Below are 19039 nucleotides of genomic sequence, written 5' to 3'. Positions count from 1 at the left end.
CAGAGGAAGGCAGAGAGGGAATCACCGAGTGATCCCAGGGTGATATTCGCACTCGTATTCTCCTTTTAAAGAACGCTTCGTGCATTTCTTGATGGCGGCTCCTTCTGTTTCGTGCCTGTTATCCAATATAAATTTCTTTTCGCATCGCGATCGCTCGGGAACCTTGCACCGATAGCGCTTTAACGCGCAAACGGCGCTTATTATACGGAATGCCGCGTAAAATACACGCGTGTGCCCCATCGAGTGGACACATGTTCCATAAAGGAATTGTGTAAACTCGAGTCAAGTATGCAAGGCGATCGAGAACATTTATGATATTTTTCCTTTCTGTTCTTTTTTTTTTTTGCTTCTGCGGTCTTGGAAGGCGATACAGGGTCTCTCGTACAGGTCGGTTCGCATGTCTCGACGAGGCGGTCTCCGTGGTCACATCAGTCTCCGAGCATGCGAGGGCCCTCGAGCTAAATCCCCGTAATATACACACAGGGGCACCGTCGAGGTACTATCGCGGCATTATACAGACATACCTATATCCCGGCCCGATGACTGCTGATATGACATGCGACCGTCTTAGATATAGGCTGCACGACATGCCTCGCTCTCTTTCTCCCACCGTTACAATTTACTCCCACCTCTGTTTAGCGTAGCCCTTCCCCTTGTTTCCCACCCCCTTAAAACCCGCCATCGACTTTGGAAAACGGTGCACTTGAATGACGCCCTAATCGACCTTATCGATAGAGAAATTCCGCTGCACTCTTCCGTTGCGAGGCCTGCAATCGAGCAATCGTACCGATAATCCGATGGATCGTAAACCTGGAGAATCCGTAGGTACGCAGGACGCTCAATAGTACGGGGGTAGAACGCGTACGTGACGATGTAAATAGTAACGAGCTGTTCAAACTAAAGTGCAGGGTTCTTCTTTGCTTCCTCGGCAATTATTGCTGGTACTTTGCCGCGGGTAAATGCGATTCGATTCGTCTTGCTCGGTGTGCTATCCCGTCGGCAATCTGCATAGCTGTGCGTCACGCACTAGGATAAAAAAAGTTATGTACTCATGGTACTAGGACTCCTATGTTAATGGATGTTAAGAGTAAAAGCTCATTCTTCTTATTCAAAGATACTTTTAAGATAATCGCGCATACACGCATGAGAAACATTATTTCATAACTTGCGCCGCATTACGGGCGAACTAATAATATATTGCAAAATTACATATTACGAATCGATGCGCGAGATCTCCGCCGCTCGAAATGTTCGCGTAATTGAAAAAAAACCGGGGGAGTCGTGGCCGCCGTCCGTGATACTTCGGTAACGAGGGTGGGACGGGGGAGAAAAAAAAGGGGGTGTGGAAATTCGCGATGAATATGGAGAGTCGCGCGATAAAACTTTTAACCACAAGAACGATGGACAAGCATTCGGGAGTTTCTCGCTTCCGCGAAGTCGTACGGGGGCGGAAAACAGGCGGATGTAAAAGCCGCTGTAAACTCCTTCCTCTACGATCCTGGCCAGGTAATGTCTCAAGCGATATCGATTGCCAGCGAAAGAAGGGTGATTCGTTGGTACATTTTTTTTACAAAATTTCCGATGCTTTCATTCAACCGCGATCCTCTGGTAGATCGCAACGATACAAGAAGAAATTTATGCGACCGCGTTCTCTTTTATTCCACCGATAGGTACATTAAACTTTGACGTAGCCGCCTTCAGCTCGCGACGGGAAAGTTTCACTTTTGCGCTCGCAGTTGTCCAGCAGAAAGAAGCGTTTTAGCGTGTAACGGCGGAAAAAGCGGGAGGCCGTTAATTACGCTCGCAAAGATGAATCTAGAAAAGACGCTGGGGGGTTAGGCGACCGGGTGGTCGCGCACAAGAAGTCGAGTCCACAAGCCGAAGAGTAACCGAACGCTCGTTCCTTTTGGATCGATAAGGGTGGTAGGGCGGATTGGCCTTTTAGCTAAGGGTCGAGGAGGAAAGCGAGTGGTTTTTATAGCCAGCAAAAGGACAGGGAGGGTCCCGGGATCCTCGGGTGCCTTACTCGACCAGAGTATCCCTAATATACGTCATCCGTTCCGCGGCACTTTCCTACGTCCCTCTCTCCGGCGATCTCTGCTTCTGGTCAGAAGTGGCCAAATCTACTTCCTCCTTCTCTTTACAGATTTCGAGATCTCGAGTAGCCTCGTACAACTACCCTCGAGATTGGTCCCCGTCCTCACCCTTCGGTTCCCTTCCTCCCTCCACTAGCGAAGGATACATATTTCCGCCCCGTACATTTTCAATAACATCCGATCGTACACGTTATACGCCGCGATTGTTCTGGACCGCGTTTTCTAATCTAAACTCGATCCGCCTACGCGCGGATCGTAAAGCAAACAGAGGGTAAGCTCTTCGGAAGCGATATTAATTGAACTCTCTGAACGCTCGTCGATAACTAGACCGTCCAGTAGATTCCAAAGAAATGGAATCGCTACGAGGAATCGGTTGAAAATCATTGTCGCGCTGATTACAGAGGGACTGGGCAAGCAGAATGGAACGGAGAGTTTGTACGTCGAACGAGTTGCTCGAAAGTACACGTGTCCGCGCGACGACTGAGGTTAGCGTCGGTTCCTACGCCACTGACAGGCACGTATTCAATTTGCGCGCAGAACGTGTTCGCGTTCGCCTCGCGTAGATACGTTGGTACGTACGCGTTCGTACCTCCGTTCCACCCTCTCCGTTCTCTCTTCCACTGGTTCCGTTGACCCTCGCCAACACCGTAGCGGGCAACACCTGCCCCGCGTTAGCGAGCGTAACGTAACGCGGGCTAGCGTGCACACGCACGCGTGAATCCGCGCACGAAATACTATATCCATTTGAAACAACACGGATGCCTTATGAAGTCGCGCGTATCCTTCGTGCCGCGGGTTGGTCTCCTCGGGCGCGCGCTCCTTTTTCTCCTGCCGTGTCGCGCTGGCTGCGTTATTATGCGTGTACAAACGCGGGTGGAGCACGTGCAGCGGGAAACAAAGAAAGTCTCGCGAAAGGAGGAGGCGATATTGGCGGAGGAAAGCGCGAGAGAGGCGGCGCGGGGTGGAAACGCGCGGAGAGAAGGTGACTCGGAGAACGTGGAAGGGAAAAAATAGAATGGTGAACGAAAAGGAGCGCGGGGAGGCCGGATGGTGGTATGCTATGTGAAACAGTCCCCGGCCGCCTGTGCAACACGCGCGGCAGCCTCTAAGAAAACGTACCGGAGGTGAAAATAAAGGGCAGAGATCGTCGCGCGAGAGGAAAACGAATTTACATGAGCTGGCGCACGTTTCGCGCGGGGAACTTCACTTTTCCCAGGAACGCTCGGTCGACGTTAAACTGGAACAAATCTTTCTTATCGATTCCAGCGAAATCGTATAATTCCCAACCTCCTGAAACAGGACAGGGACGATCTAAGGAGTATCGATAATGATACGAATTTTATTATGAACGTCACTTTCATGGGCATACCCGCTGCACGCTCGACGGAAAAGAAAACGCGCGACAATCTTTTACGATTTCCCGAGATGAAAATAAACGCTGAACCATATTGGCGAGCTGCTCGCCCCGCGATATGTCGCGATATTTCTGCACTCCGCACACGTCGTGCGTTACGAGCGATTCGAGACCCAACGTCTCCGGGCAAACCGTCGCCAATAAGCGGATCGCGCAACTTGCACGTAGTCCTCATTAAAATAAAGGCTACTTACAATCTGTGCGGCTCGTAACTTTTATATATATATAATTGTACAGTCGAACGGAGAAGTGGCCGCTTAAACTATTCCACTTAAAACATTATCCATCCTAAGGCCCTATGAATGATTCGAGCAAAAGGAGAGATCAGTTTTAACAGCTTCTCACTTTCTCGATTCCAAGGATAATAAAAGAACTATGTTTAACAATCCAAGCTCGCTGCTTGTGATAATTAACAAATATTCGAGAGAAAGGAACGTACGTGGAAAAGGTGAAATAGCTTTCAGACGAGCCCGATTTTCGTTGGTTCTACTTTATTCGCGCGTACCGCGTGTCCCGGTGGAAACACGCGTTGAAAAACCGACAAAAAAAAAAAAGGGAGAAGAGGTGCTGATTCTGGTCCCGAAAGGGCGAAGGAGCAGGGCGGAGCTGCGCTCGGAAGGGTGCGCGGGCGCGCCTCACGCCGAACCACCATCCGTGGGGTCGGAGGTCGCGTTCAGGTGCGACGAAGACGGCGAAGAGGGGCGTCTAGTCGAGCGAACGCACCCAGAAATGCAAAGTCGAAGTGTCGGTGTGAACCGAGTTGCCAACCAGCAAGCCTCCGACTCGACGCGTGTTACCACCGTCGATTTCCATTTTCCTGCCTCCGTGTCGCGCGCGACGCACGCGTTTTCTCGTCGTCGTCCATCGCGCGACGGACGCATCGCGACGGCATCTCGATCGAGGCAGACACGACGCGCCGCCGAGTAATTGATCGAGCGGGGCTGAATCGCGGCGGATCGATCGATTTCGCCGCGAGGAGATGCCAAACTGCGACACGTGAAAACGACGAGTGCTCGCGTCACAGTCGCGGAAAGTGTTACTCTACTCCTATCCCGTTAATCGGCTGTACATCGATCTTGCGCCATTCGTCGCCACGTGTTTTCGGCAACGTGTTTCCGCCGGTGCTCGGTTCGATTCCGATTGCTCGCGCGAGCCGCGATACTCTCGCGTTTGGAGTACACCGTGGACAAGGATGGGATCTTTGGTTACAACGAACGTTGCACAACGACCGATCCGAGAGTTGAACTTGAGCATGGCCCGAGACACAACCAAATTATCAGACAAGAATGTTTATAATCAGTGCACACGTTAGATACCTCGTATCGAGCTGCTACAGACTACATGTCAGCAATAAGGGGCGATAAGGTCTTAGCGCGAAAGGACGAAGTCGTGAATCAGTGATCAGCATGGTCAGCAAATGGGACTAAACGTGGCGAACACCTGTTCATAAGCGAACGAGAGCCTGGACGCTGGCTCCCAGACCCTCCGGCAGCCAGCACACGTACAAGTAAATTGTTTAAAATGTTGCAGAACACGCAACACAAGCGATATCGAGCAAGTGACACTGGTGGCCACGAATTCTCCGTATCGACTATAAACATTGATAAAGTTAATCTGGGAACAGAAGCATCATCGAAACGGGTAGCCGAAAGTATGCTTGGGTGGTCGGGTACCACCATTTCTATCGTGAATAACGATCCACCGCGTAGCATCGAATCCATAGCCACCACTTCGTCAACGGGTAAAAGTCCTCTCTGGTCCCGAATCAAAGGATTAACAGAACGATACGCGACGGCGGAGTCATTGGTAAAGCCAGGAGGGAAAATCTTATCTCTGCCCATCGATATTTCACGCTAGCGTAGCCTCGGCTAGACGGTTGTTCCGATAGGAGAGGAGCCCGGGAGCGAAGAAACGAGAGGTTGCGCTCTCGTAGGAAGAGAGGAACGCGGCGGAGAGACAGCGGCTGATCATTGGTGGACAGCGGAGCCGGATCGGTTCGGTGGTGGGGAAGCGAGCAGGTCGACTCCGCAGGTGGGGAAGGCCAGGAGGCAGAAGGTGGAGAAGGCGGAGGTGGAGGCGAAGTAGACGTAGTAGTAGTGGCCCGTAGTAGTAGAGTAACACGAAGCAACACGACGAGGAGAAAGAGGAGAAAGAAGGGGGTGGAAGAAGCGGTGGTGTAACGGCAGAAGTAGCGGCGGAGCGAAGAGCGCGGCATCGGGGTGGAGAAAGAAAGGGTGAGAGGGTGAGAAGGAGAGAGAGAGAGAGAGAGAGAGAGGGAACCGGTGGAAGAGGGAACAAGAGATTGGACGAGAGTAGAGGGAGGTGAGGGAGAGTCGCGAGGGTGGAGGACAAGGTGGCGGAGAAGGAGGAAGCGCGGAGGACAGGAGAAGCCTCCACTGTCGGAGGACAGATCCAACGCACGTCAGGATCCCAGTCGGACGGACTGACGCTGCCGTCGGATCGCCGAGGAACCGGGGGACCCGGTGTACCGGAACCCACGCGCCGGAATGGACTCTTTGTGCACCCTTCACAGTGTCCGGCTCGTACTCCGATCGAGACGTGTCCGTTTCATTCTATCATCGATCTGAGTGAACCGAGGAAAAGGGAGAGAGAGACGGGAAGAAAGAAAGGGGGAGAGAGAGTGAGAGAAAAAGGGAGATAGAGAGATAGAGGGAGAGAAAGAGAGAGAAAGAGAGCGAGAGGGGGTTGGAGACGCTTGTGCCGAAGACGACGTCGATCGGTTCGATCGAACGAACTGTTTCTTCGAACGGGGCAAGGGGGTGGGTTAGAGTGAAATAATCGACAGGATAAAACGATCGTGCATAAACTCGCATGGCTCGGAGGACTGTCAGCGTTCTTACGATTAGTGTTTTGTTTTCGAATCTGCCACCCATCGTGCAGCGATGAGATCCAAACCGGTGGCTAGAAGATTGGCACAGGGTGAGTAATCTGTCATCTTTCTCTTCTAACTTTTGGGGAGGGTTCGAGGTTTGAAGTTGACCGTCGTGTCTAAAAGTGCTCTCTGTTATTATAGACACCAATATTTTACCGCCGTAAATTGAATTGAAATTTTAATGAAGTACGTAGCACGTGTGCATATAGTGGGTTGCATAAAAGTATGATGACGCGTCGAGTATGCATTTTAATTGCATCAATTCTATATTTAATTTGTGATCTTCGATGTTTTCCTCCTCTTTTGTCATTACATATTACGCGTTCCCAAAGTTGACAGACAGTAGTCGAGGGGGAAAAGAGTTCATTTCAACTACTGGAAGCTATTATATTAAAACGGAAGACGTTGCGAGTTTTTCCGTGAAACTTACGCGACGCGGCTATAAAAGTACGGCACGTCAAGGGCCTGTATAAAACTTATTCTCGGGATTACCGTTTCGAAATGGACTTCTATGTTTTCACAACCGACGATTCCATAATATCACCGTCGGTAGTCCGACAACTTCCTGAACATTAAATCGAAAATACTCGTATTGAAATGAGAAGAGATTTAAACGGTCAACTTTATCATCTGTGAACATTCGATTGGATACGAATATTACGGTACAGTTCTGATAACATTGTCACTTGCCGTTAACGTGTCATTGTTCAGAATATCGTCCGTGTCGTCAGAACGACAGAGGAAAGACTGGTAGGCGGTTCTCGCGCTGGCGCAGTGGCAACGTCGATATCATTTCTTCTTTTCCTGTATTGTCTAGTCACCCTGCTCGTCCTCCGCCTCCACCTCCTTGTTATCTGCTTTCAAAAGTCCCGCCCATTCTTATCCGTCACCATGTTTGCACCAGATTGCACAGTCCCGCGAGAATTACGCGCTAGATCGATAGCACTTTTCGTTTTTCGCTCTTTCTTTTATAAAAAAAAAAAAAAATCACTGAGATCAGAACGGTACTTCTAATTGCAATTTACTTGGGAAAGTCGGAAAGGTCGACAAGTTCCCGTGATAGTTGGCCAGAAATTGTGTTCGCACACGTATTCCTTTTATCAGGGGTCAACGTTTTGAATAGTTTCGGACGGTCAAAGAACATTCGCCCGACAAGAACGCGGATCGATCTTCCTTTGTTTGATGGTTAACAATGCTGCATCGCTTCCCGTACAAAAGATTCGACCGTACAACGAGCCAACGTTAATTTATTGTTATATCCTGAATGGCGGCGCGCGGCTAACTTTTTACCGACGACTCTGGATGGGACGATAGGCAAATTGGTGAGAGACGGTTGCTCGATCGTCCGGTGTCTCCCTCCTGTACAATACTTTGACATCGATAGCGCACTTTAGGAGAACAAGGGGGTAAAGGTATTTGTTTCCACGGTGTTGTTTATGCTGGCCTATATTTCCAGCCGCTACCAGTCAACTTTCTGATCCAAAGCACATTCAATCTCGACAGGGAGACTTTCGTAGGATTCATATTTTCTAATAAAAAAAATCGCACGACAAATTGAGGAATTAAGCGAGATCATCGTCGACAGACAAGGGAGTCGCCGCTTCGATTCTCTGAGACGCTTGTCAGAGCTCGTGTTTTGCGCGAGGGATGATTTATATCGTGTTCGCGATTTATAATAAAGCCCCCGCTTCCCACGGTCTGCCACCCTCCGACGACGACGGCAGCCACTTTCAAGGGATCTAGCAATCTGTAAGACAAAATCCGTTAACGCTTGACTCACGAGTCGGCGAAACAATGGGCCATCCATCCACGAACTTACCCTCTGTTTCGCGACGAGACACGGCGGGAAAGAGGTGGGAAAAGAGAGGACTCGGCCCTGCCTGAGGACAATTGACTACTTAACCCGCGCTTTCGCCATGGCGAGCTATATTATGCGAATCGCATCTTCTCTCGTCAACGGTTGCTCGTGAGAACCCCGTCGACGAAACACGAGAGCTCCCGTTAGCCATTGAACGCTCGATCGCGGTGGACGATCGGTGCTCGGTGATCCGTCAGACATCGCCGATGAACAGAGACTATTCCTCGAGGCATTGTGCTCGGGGAGGCAGACAGGAAATTTTTGAAACTGATAGGAAGCAGAAAGAGAGGAGGGCGATCTCGAGAGTAAACCGCAGGAATAATCGCGGAATCCACCTACCACGCGTTTCAAAGGCGCATCATCCCATTGAGGGTTGCGTCTAGCCGCGGCACCGGAAGTCGTATCCGAGAGGAGACAAAGCCAAAGAAACATACGCACAGAGTGCCACGGCACTAGGATACGGTGGATGGCGGGGCGCGGGGGAGAGGTTCTGTTTCATCGGTGCTTTTGTCTCGCATCCTGAGAGAGCACGATTGAATAAGGAGCATGAATAGATCGGATGATCCTAAGGTAGGTCAGTCCATTCTCGTCTTGCGGGAGACTCCTGCTACCTCCGATCCCACCTCTTCTTCTTCTTCTTCTTCTTGTACCTTGTACAGCGCACTTCCACCCCCGGACAGTCCCAATTAAAAGCGCCTTCCTCCTCGATTCGCTCGACGTACGCCCGGGAATAATAAGATTCCTCGGTCTATCTTGGAACGCCGACGAAACTTTCCTGTCGTTTCCTGTTATCGTTCAGCTGCGCCGTTGAATACCGGAGCGGCTGCCCCCAACGGACGGGGGTGGGATGGATTTAGGAGCACTTAAGCATTACGTTCCACGAGTGACACACTATTCCAATAATTTTCTGTCACGTATCAGCGTTTTGCATACGAGTACAGGCGTGTATGCATACCATGTTCCGAAGTCACGCGAACAATTTCGAGCGGTTTGAATTTTTCCCAACGAACCCGACGCTTGTCGGCTAATAAAATGATCACTTCGTGCGACGGAGGTATCGACCGTTATAAGTTAATTAGTCACGATCGTGCAGGCGGAGAGGGCGTGCGATCTCAACCGGCGAGCGTCAGGCGGGCGATGCGAGGAGGGTTGTCGCGACGTGTACGATGAACGGTTGGAGAAAAACAGACAACGAAATCGTTGGATCCTATACTCTGTCGTGACGTGATTGGTTTGGGACGGTGCTGCGCGGTTATTGGATGACTGGACGTGATCGATTCGAGTCGTACGAATTAAAATGCACGACAATACCCTCTCGAGTAATTGCACGCGGCCATGCAAATTCGATAACAGAAAGTAGGAACAATCGTCTCCGCTCCTTCTTCGGTTTTCCTCTTCACCCTTTTCTTCCAAGCTTCTAGCCCTCCCCGTTTCGTCCCCGCCCCGCCGCACCGACGCAGCAATAATCCCACAACTCTTCCTCGATTCTTTTCTTTCCCGCTCACCCGCTCCCCCCGCCAATTAACGATAAGGTCGCTGTTTGTCATTTGTTTGCCGTTTCCAGTGGAATGCAATCAGGCCGGGGCCGGAACAAACGCGGCCAATCAGCCGCGACGGACAAACGCATCGAGAGCGGCCAGATTCCTCGGCATCGAGCCACGTTTCCACTCGCGATAATACCGATAATTGATCGTTCACGGTAGAATTGTTTCTCCGCTGCATTTGCCCGTGGCCGTAACGTTAATCGATAGTATAACACGCGTACCGCGATCGCTCGAACGTTATCGATCGGCTGGTTGACAATCTTTTTCGATCGTAACCGGGCAAACGAAAATCGTCCTCCGCCGGTGTAATTTAGGCTCGACGGCGAACGGTGTGTTGCCGTCGAAAAGCACGCTCGCCCGATAAGCGAGCCATTGTTGCCGGGGCCTAGCCATCGAACGATTAATCATCTAATTAGGCATTCATCGTGCCACGACCGCTATCACGATTCTCTTTCCACCGCCAACGATCGTTCTACCGATAAATATCCGTTTCTTGCTCGCGCGCCAAAACCTCCGCGCCGATTCGACGCGTACCCTCTCGTTCGCGCGATTCGCCGACGTTCCACGAGCAGAGAAATCGCGCGAAGAGGCGCGCGAACTCGCGATTACGAATCGACCGGTGCTGGTACCGATCGCAGACAGGTTACCCGGAGCTCTACGCGCCTGAATGCGACTGACACGTCACGCGGGCGAGCACTGCGATTGCCTGGATGTTGGAGCGAGCCAGAGCGAACGTTTATTCGCCTCGATATTTTCGAGCCTGCCTGGAAAGGAGCCGTGTCGAATGCACCGCTCTTGTTTTTATCGACGCGGATGAAAAGTGGATTGGAACAGAGAAGGATTTTATTCGACCCGTTATACTTTTCACCGTCCCGTAACCCCTCTTCCCAGTTTTTCTCACGGACTCGCGGAGAATTATGTAAACGGGTCGATGTTCCGGGAATAGGAAACTTTTATTACGCGAAATCGTTTCCACAATTAGGAACGCGTGATTGCAGCGGTGTCTTACTTGATCGGCCATACGCGATCGCGTGGAATACGAGTGCTGTCTAACCGGGACAATGGACGTTGTTAAAGAAGCAAGATTTCTTGGAAAGTTTCCTCCATCGAGGGAGTCATAAGTCATCGCGTCGTGCACGACGATGAAACCGACGGCTAACGATGGCTCTTCGATCGTGTATACGCGATTGCTTCTTATTCGCTCGATCTTCGAAGAGGTCTCGCGCGAGCATTTTAAGAAGGATAATTGCTTCGATCGTTAGCTGGTGCTCCGACGATTATCGACAACTTTACGATCTTCTCGCATCGGTCGCGTTCGCGACGCGGACATTAAAGCTGAAAACCGTCCGTTTATTTCGACGATTCCGGGTATGGCATTCGCGAGAAGAGAAGGAACGAGGAGAGGCGAGGTGAAACGAGCGTTCGGTGGAGGCGTACGTGTACGCGAAGCAAGAAAGACTCGAATACCGTAACGGATGAGCACGCGTGTTCGCGCATCAACTTTCGTACATTAAGAACCATCCTCGTCGTTTTTGTCTCTCGCCGTGACAAACGTCTGCCCACTCTGTGTTCGCACGATTTTTTTCACCCTTCATTGCCGCGGTGACTAACGCCGTTTCTGTCCTCGAGTTCGCGTAAAGCATCGAGTTCGCGTCTCGAAACAATAGTTTTTAGTTCCCGAGCGACGTTCGCGATGTGCAACGCGTGCAGCGGCTCGAGGACATGCAACCCGAGGATCGGCAAGATTAATCGATAGAACATTAATTAATGTCGAGGACACTCGGGCAGGATGATATGAAACGTAGTACATTCAGAAGCGAGTCCGCGATCGCTCGAAGGGTGGACTCGGGCCACTTTCTCGAGGTGTTCGCGTGTCCAGCATTGTTTTACGAGGCTCATTTCCCGCAACGTCATTCCACTACCACCAGCGCTTTGCTCCCGTCAACGTTACCATCGGTTCTCGCTGGTCAGTTCACGATCTCGGCTTCCATTGAACTGGGCCAGAAATTCCACGATTATAATCGATCTGACGCCTTCTCTCTGACTCGGTGAAAAATTCATAGCCGATAATATAAATTCTCATGTAAATTCGCCCCCGCCGCGGCGGTCACGTAACATTCGAGGTTGAATTTGAATTGAATTTTTATGGAAGTCATCGTGGGGACAAGCGTCGACTGTTGGGGAGGGGCGAGATAAAGGAGCATTTACAGCTCCGCCGTTAGAAAATGTAAAACATAAAGCGTGCAATATCGCGGCTAGCGAAAATGTGGCATAATTTAGACGTAACATTCTTTTCGCCGGTAGATAGCATTAACAGCGCACCTCTCCCGGCCGTTCGATCAGATAACAGTCTAATGAATCTGGTATTAAAGGGAATCGAATTCTCGATAACGTCAAGCGCCACCCCCTGTTCTGTAACGTAACAACTTCCATTCTCATTTCCTTGGTGTCCGACGTAAGCGTAAGATTTTCCTGATGACAATCGCCCGTTCGACCATGTACTCGGGAGCCTCTCGTGCGGCGCGAAAGTGTCCCTACCGGGGAGAGTACACCGGTCGCACGAAGAACCCGGCCGGTGTTGGTCGGACTGAGAAGTAGGTAGTCGATGTAGGAATGACACGACCGGTTATCTCACTGGCCACGCGATATTGTCATCAGGGGTAGGAGGGGATAAAAGTAGTTAGCGAGAGGGAGGGAGAAAGGGGTGAAAGAAAGAGCGGGATGAAAGAAGGGGAGCGAAAGGTGGTGGAGGAAAAAATGAAGGAGGAAGGACAGGGAGAGAGACGGAGGGAGGCGAGAGAGGCCGCGATAAGATCGTCTTACCACCCCCTGGCATAAGTCGACAGTGGCCTTTCCCTGCCCTGACCAACCCCCTCCGTGACTCGGCGGAGACCATTTCAACGATAGCACACACAACCTTACTCGGCCACCGCGTTATCTCGCACGCGAATTAGCTCTACAGATTTCCTTTTTTTCTCTCCCCCTCTCTCTCTCTCTCTCTCTCTTTCGACAACCATCCCCCACGTTCCCTTGCCGCCCCTTTCCATCGCTTTCCGTGCCGTACGTCTCCGTCCTCGTCACCCTCGCGCTGCCACTTCTAGTCGACGACGTTGCGACAACGTCGAAGGAGGAAAACCTCTTACACACGACACACGACACATCGCGCACGACCGCCGCCGCCGCCCCCTACTACCCTCCTCCGGCACGTCTATCGCATTAGCGCGCTGCCACGTTGTTCCTGCAGCACACGTTGTACCGCATCGGCTACGAAATGCATGACGTGTGCGTAGGTATGTGAATTTTCATTGGAGCAGGACCGACGCATAATTTTGCATAAACCAGCCCGCGATCGTAACGACCCACGGGCAGGCGATTAAATTACCGCTCGCGGTTAAAGAGAAACGCTTATCCTCCTCCCTTGTCCTTGTTCACCCGGGAGCACCTCCGCGGGCTGCTCGATCGCTTTTATTCCGCCGGCAGAAAGAACCGGTCACGTCGCGCGATCGTAAGATCGATGTTTAGACAGCCTCGAAAGATTTATCGATAGCGACGCCGTTTTTACGATCGCCCTCGTACAACGGCGCGCGCACAATACTTCTTACTGTGCCCGATTGTTTGTGTATCGCGACTACGGACACTCGGCTTTTACGATGCTGGAAATTTACGCGCGCGAAGACGATGTTACGCCGCGGTACCGAGATTGACAGCCCTCGCTCGTAAAAATCGATACGCTCGTTCCGTTAATAAACACGGGATAATCTCTTCCTCTCGCGGCCCCATTAACATATTTCTTGCCTATCATAATGGTACACCTCTGGTGTTCTGAGAACCACTCTCGTACCGCAACATAGTCCAGTATCTCGAGTACTTGGTTTATTACTCTCGAGATGATCTCACGGGAACGAGATGACACGCTGGAGCTTCCAACGCGCGGTCCGCGTGCCTCTTTTCCTGTCAATCGACTCGACAATCCTACACCTCGCAATATTTAAACCAGTGTACAGTGACAGAGGAAAGAATAAACACGTACACGAAGAAACATGTTGCCGTTTCGAGGCACGTACGACTGTTGCGTCTATTTTGTCCACCCGGAGGTACGTGCGCGAGGGTAACGCTCCTCTGGCAAGGTGGATACGTACGCGCGATGGAATTCAATTCGGTATCAGTGGATATCGGGTTCGCCTCCAATTCTCAGGCGGAACAGTATACTTTTTCACGGCTCCTCTTCTACAGACACTCGTTCATCTCAAAAAAAAAAAAACGAAAAAAAAGGACATTGTCCCCTGGAATGCAGCCACCTTATCGAGTAACTTATACAAAAGAGGGTTGGTTCATTATCTTCCCAGTGGACTCCGTGGTGTCTTTCGGCTTCGAATGTCTTTCCAACCCTCCTCCTACGCCACGCTCCCATTCTTCCCTGAATGGCGGGTCTCCTTATCTTCACGAGAGATTCGCGGACCGCTCGTACAATTGAATTCCGCTCTGGGAATGGTGATCAGCAGCAGCCTCTCGCAGTTTCACACACGGTAGACGCGCGACCGCGCGGCTCAACACACCCGAGAGTGCCGGCGCGTTTTCGCGGCGAACTCGTTTCCAACCCTTGAACGTACGCGTTCTCGCGTGAGAACCGCGGGTGTATTCGCGCGTACACGACGACGCGTCTCGTTACCAGTACACACGGAGATTCATTTACGTACCACCGGATCGGTTGTGCGCGGGTACTTGTGCGCGTCGCACGGGCACTCGCGTGGGCATACGTCGGTGGTGGTTATGCGAGTCGACGCGTGTACGTGTGGTAACGCTCGTTTGTTCTCCGCTTGGGAACCGGGGAACGCGAGACAAAAACTCTAGCCTCGCAAGAGACTGCGGGGCCAGGGGTCGGGGAGAACAAGGAAGGAAAGGACACGGCGAAGAAGAAGAGCGAGGATCGGCTTGTGGCGCGAATCGGGTTTAGGACTGTGTCAAATGACACTGCGCAGGACACGACCGTGGCGATGGTCTCGGGAATCCTCCTACCATTACCAGAACTCCTACCTCTTTTTCTTTTTCTTATTTTTTTCCTTTTGGTACTTATTCGGAGCTGCGATGGGACCGTACAAGAGATTCGAGAGGTCGTAGGTCGCGTGGGAATGTAGAGAACACCGTGAGCCGAGACTCCAACGCCAAATTACACGGCCTAGCGTCTCGTTTTTTCTCCCCCTTCGTTCCTCTGTCTTTTACGCCCTGCGTGGACAAGCGGTGGGCACGGTTTTGCTAATTGGACGTTGTCGGTTGGTAGAAATTTACTGTACCCAGAGATAGGACCAGAGGAAGAGGAACGCTCGTACAGTTTCTTCTCGTGACGCGTCTTGTTATTTTTTTCTGAACGTAAAACAAGACGAGTCAATGATGGGTGAAAACGACGGGAAGAAATATGTGAGACGCGGGGACACGTGTTAGCGTCTTCGTAAGACACATGTAGAACGTTATGTAATTGTAAACCCCGAAGGATGTGGGCGGGATCCTCTTCCAGAAGCAAATAGCAGTCGTATCTCGCGCGTGTTCCGAAGCTTCGACGATCAGCCGGACAGGACCCGAGCTAATCGAGCGGGACGTTCGAGCAGATGTTGCCGTCACCCGCGGACAACTGCCCATCGGTCTCGATCCTCTTTGATTTTTATCTACGCCTCCTGGCTGCTTCCGTAAAACCGGACGAGACTTCTCAGGATTCCTACGAATCCTCGGAGAATTGATAAATGAATATCGACTGTCAAACTCTTCCGCGCGTCTGTTCGCCAGTGACAAATGTCGCGTTTAATTTGCCCGGAGAATAATGGTCGTCGCCCTGAACGTCTTCCTTCGATGCAGTCATTCATCAGACGGGCATAGTTTCATATTATGTCACGCGACACTGTCAACTGTCAAGCGTCGATGTAGGTGAATGGCGCGAAACAGGCGGACATGTGTGAAATTAGCTTAATCTTTCAGCTCGGATGACAATGGTGATACAAACGTGGTCCGTGTACGACACGTACCGTCCCGTGTACAGGGTGACAAATCTCGCCCCGTAGACTACCCCGCTCCTGGCGCTGTCTCCACCCCGTGTAAATACATTAGAGGATGATCCTTCCATTGGCGTGGCCTAGAGATCCTGGGTCCCTGCTCGAATCGAATCGCTGTGCTTCACGTTACCAAGTCGATGTAACGTGTTTCGTTTAAATTCATCCAATTCTCTCATTAGGCATTGGATAAATCAGCAGGGTAATCAATATCTTTAGAAATACCGAAAAGGGTAAAAATGATATCCATGTCTGCTGACAAAGGTGTTCGTAAAAAATCTGTTAATTTACACCAGGTCAAAGGACAGGGACGATAGAATCGAACGGACTTAAACTCGAAACATCAGCGGACAAGCTCGTGTCGCGTTATCGCGCGTGGAAGGACAAAACGTGGTTAATAAATTTTTACGATCGAGATTCTACGCCGTTGACAAACAGATATCGGTGGGGCCGTAATTTAACAATGAGCCAGCTGGCGCGTGCTACGGGGGAAAGGTTGCGACCCCTAATGTAGTTATATAGTGTACTTTCCTACACGCAGACAGACGCATCCGTGCGGCAACACACGCGTGGAATTTCACGCGGCGCGAGCGACAATAACCGGGGATGCCTCAGCCCTTTTGTCACGGTGGTTCTCGCGTCAATGCGCATTGAATCTCTCCTCCATTTTATCATCCCTCTGTCTCGCCTCCTCTCGTCGGATCCACTATGTCTCGTCGCGCGTAAAACAGCCCCCGCCACGAGTCACCCCCGTGGTTATCAAGCTAATTGAGTTGTTCGCGTTTTTCGGGGACGAGAGGAGCATGCCTCTCGGAATCAGGCCACGGCCAGTATCTGCCGCAAGAATCACCCCTGTTGTTCGCGATTCACGGAACCGTTCGATATTCATTCTCGCGTTTACAACATCTCCTACGTAACTTCGTCCGACGTAGTTCACGCCACGTTTCCCTCTTATCCCACGGAGATATCTCCGTGATTTATCGAGGACCCACCGTCTTATCCTTCGAAGCCCATTCGACGCGTATGAATAATCGGGTTGCAACATAATTCTCTACCTCGCCCCGTCGAATTTACAGTTGAACTCCCCCTCCCGTCAGATTCCCCGGCAACCCGCCCCCGAGCGTTATGATTAAGTAATAAAACATTTAGCCCCCCCTTTCCCCCTCGAGCCCAAACTGAAAAACATCCCCCGACCGTGCTCGTACGCGTCTCCGGACGACATGTGACTTCGCACGCGAACACACGCACACGTGCACGCGGGGAAAGGGCGTGACGACAGATGCAACGGAACATATCTACCCTCCGCTGGGCGGTTCAGATTCTCCGCTGATTCTTTTTTTCTCTCCTCTCTACTCCGTCTCTCCTCCGCGTCGTCCTCCGCTCGTGATCGTAGATAGCGTCGAGCATTTTCGAGCCTGGATCCCTCGATCGTAATTTACGGTTGGACCTTGCCAATCGAGATGCCTCCCCATTGTTGGCCGCGAGCCATTGTTTACGTGAAACACGCGCTTCCGGAACGGTGGTTAACGCTTTCTCTATATCGGGAATCGGGGACGATTATTGTAAATTGTTTTCGAGAATCGAGAGCCGGTGGAACGGTTCTGTAACAATTGAAAACCGTGCTGGCAAACACGGGTGAATTCGTATTTTTCGATTTGTCTGATTATCGTAGCTAATCTTATTATCACTGGACGAGTGAAATTCGGATACAGATAATAATGTAGTGTACGAACTTCAAAAGTTAGAATTTTACTAAAAAGTGAGCTCGCAACGGTTTTTATATTGATATTTTCAATGATTCGATCAACGAAAGTAAACTGCCCGTTCCTGGGATAGCCCAGATTTTCCCGAAAAATGTCCCTGGACTCTTTGCAGTCCGATCGTTGGAACGTTTTGTCAGGGAAGCATTATTGTAGAAGCGACGCGAGCAGCTCTCTGTTGCGTGTACCGGGCCAATGGCACGAGCAACCGGACGCTCGTGCTTCCACCCTTGATTTATCGGTCCTTCGAAGCTCGCGGATTGCCCGTAATTCCAGTTATTTCGTCCTAATCCGAAAGTTCGTTCCTGTCCGGTTACCGTCGAGATTCCACCCGGCCCCCTTCGAGCCTCGAAGCGCGATTTCTTTCCCCGTGTCTTCCTCGAACGAGCTCGTTCGCGTTTATTTCCACCTTGGCTCGCCCTTAAATTGCACCCCCTCCGCCGATATTGCGCCGACTATTTACGAGCTATCTCACTCAAGCAGCTCGTCGACGGAAATTGAAATGTTGATGAGCCAATTGGCTTCACGAAACGAATCTACTTTAATCGCGTTCTATTATCGACAGCTGTGACGCGGAGTAGGAAATTGTATCGCAAGCGTAATCGTACGTCACGCGTGATAACTGGTAACACATGCAATATTTATGGTTCAGTTTTTATTCAACGCTTTAACGAAAACGAGTGGAACGAGAAGGCTTGCAGAACGAGATAACGTATTTGGAAACGCTTCTCTCTTCCATCGAGCTTCCGCAGGATCAATCGGAACGGAGCAACCGTTATTTTCAATTGGACCCCCCCTGGGATATCCAGTTTCTTCGCGGAGGAGGACTACTTCGGGTCCCCTTGGTACGCTCCCGTGGGCGGATCGCCATTCTTAAGGTTACACATGACCAACTATGATGATAACCTGGAAGATCGACTACAATGGCGTATGGTTACCAACATCTGACCTCGCTTACAATGTCGTCATTAGAATATGAATGCGGCTGGAACTCGCGTCGTTCCTGACGGCACGCGACGCGTTTCTCTATACGATCAATCCAACGTCGAGATCCCCCGGCGCTGTTTTTGCGTAGCGCTCGACCGTGGAATTATTTTGGCGAACGGAACGAAAGAGATAAGGACATCCGTTGAACGAGCAAACGGGGCGCAGAATAAATTCGTGGTCGCTTCACTTTTATTTGGCCCCCTCCACTACCTCCAGCCCCCTTTGTAAACGTTCCTCGCCTCTCGAGAGATGGCAGAGGGACACTTTTTGTCGCGGGCCAAGGAAATTGTCGCCGGCCCTGCGAGGACGGCCGACCGTGCGAAAAACAAACACGCCGGAAGTTTTCCCGGCGCACGAAAGAAAATGCAATCAGCGAAACGCGGCAGATAGTGGCGTGATCGGTGCCGCGCCGTGCCGTCACTTCCGGCGCGGACGATAGGTTGACGCAT

The 19039-nt window shown here is 51.2% G+C and overlaps 1 protein-coding gene across 3 annotated transcripts in view; it reads left to right on the top strand.

Annotated features, from left to right (window-relative positions):
* Window positions 1–6319: 6319 nt before the first annotated feature.
* The window catches only part of LOC143426473 (transcription factor hamlet), a 54359-nt gene continuing 41639 nt past the window's right edge, over window positions 6320–19039 (top strand). For all 3 annotated transcript variants that reach the window (XM_076899958.1, XM_076899957.1, XM_076899956.1), the window contains exon 1: window positions 6320–6450. In XM_076899958.1, the coding sequence (XP_076756073.1) occupies window positions 6414–6450 (37 nt within the window). In that variant the 5' untranslated portion in view covers window positions 6320–6413. The remainder of the gene's footprint in view (window positions 6451–19039) is intronic.

The sequence above is a fragment of the Xylocopa sonorina genome, chromosome 8 (assembly GCF_050948175.1).
Source record: "Xylocopa sonorina isolate GNS202 chromosome 8, iyXylSono1_principal, whole genome shotgun sequence".
Taxonomy (NCBI): Eukaryota; Metazoa; Arthropoda; class Insecta; order Hymenoptera; family Apidae; genus Xylocopa; species Xylocopa sonorina.
Note: the sequence above shows the minus strand (reverse complement) of the source record. Positions and strands in the feature narration are given on the sequence as shown.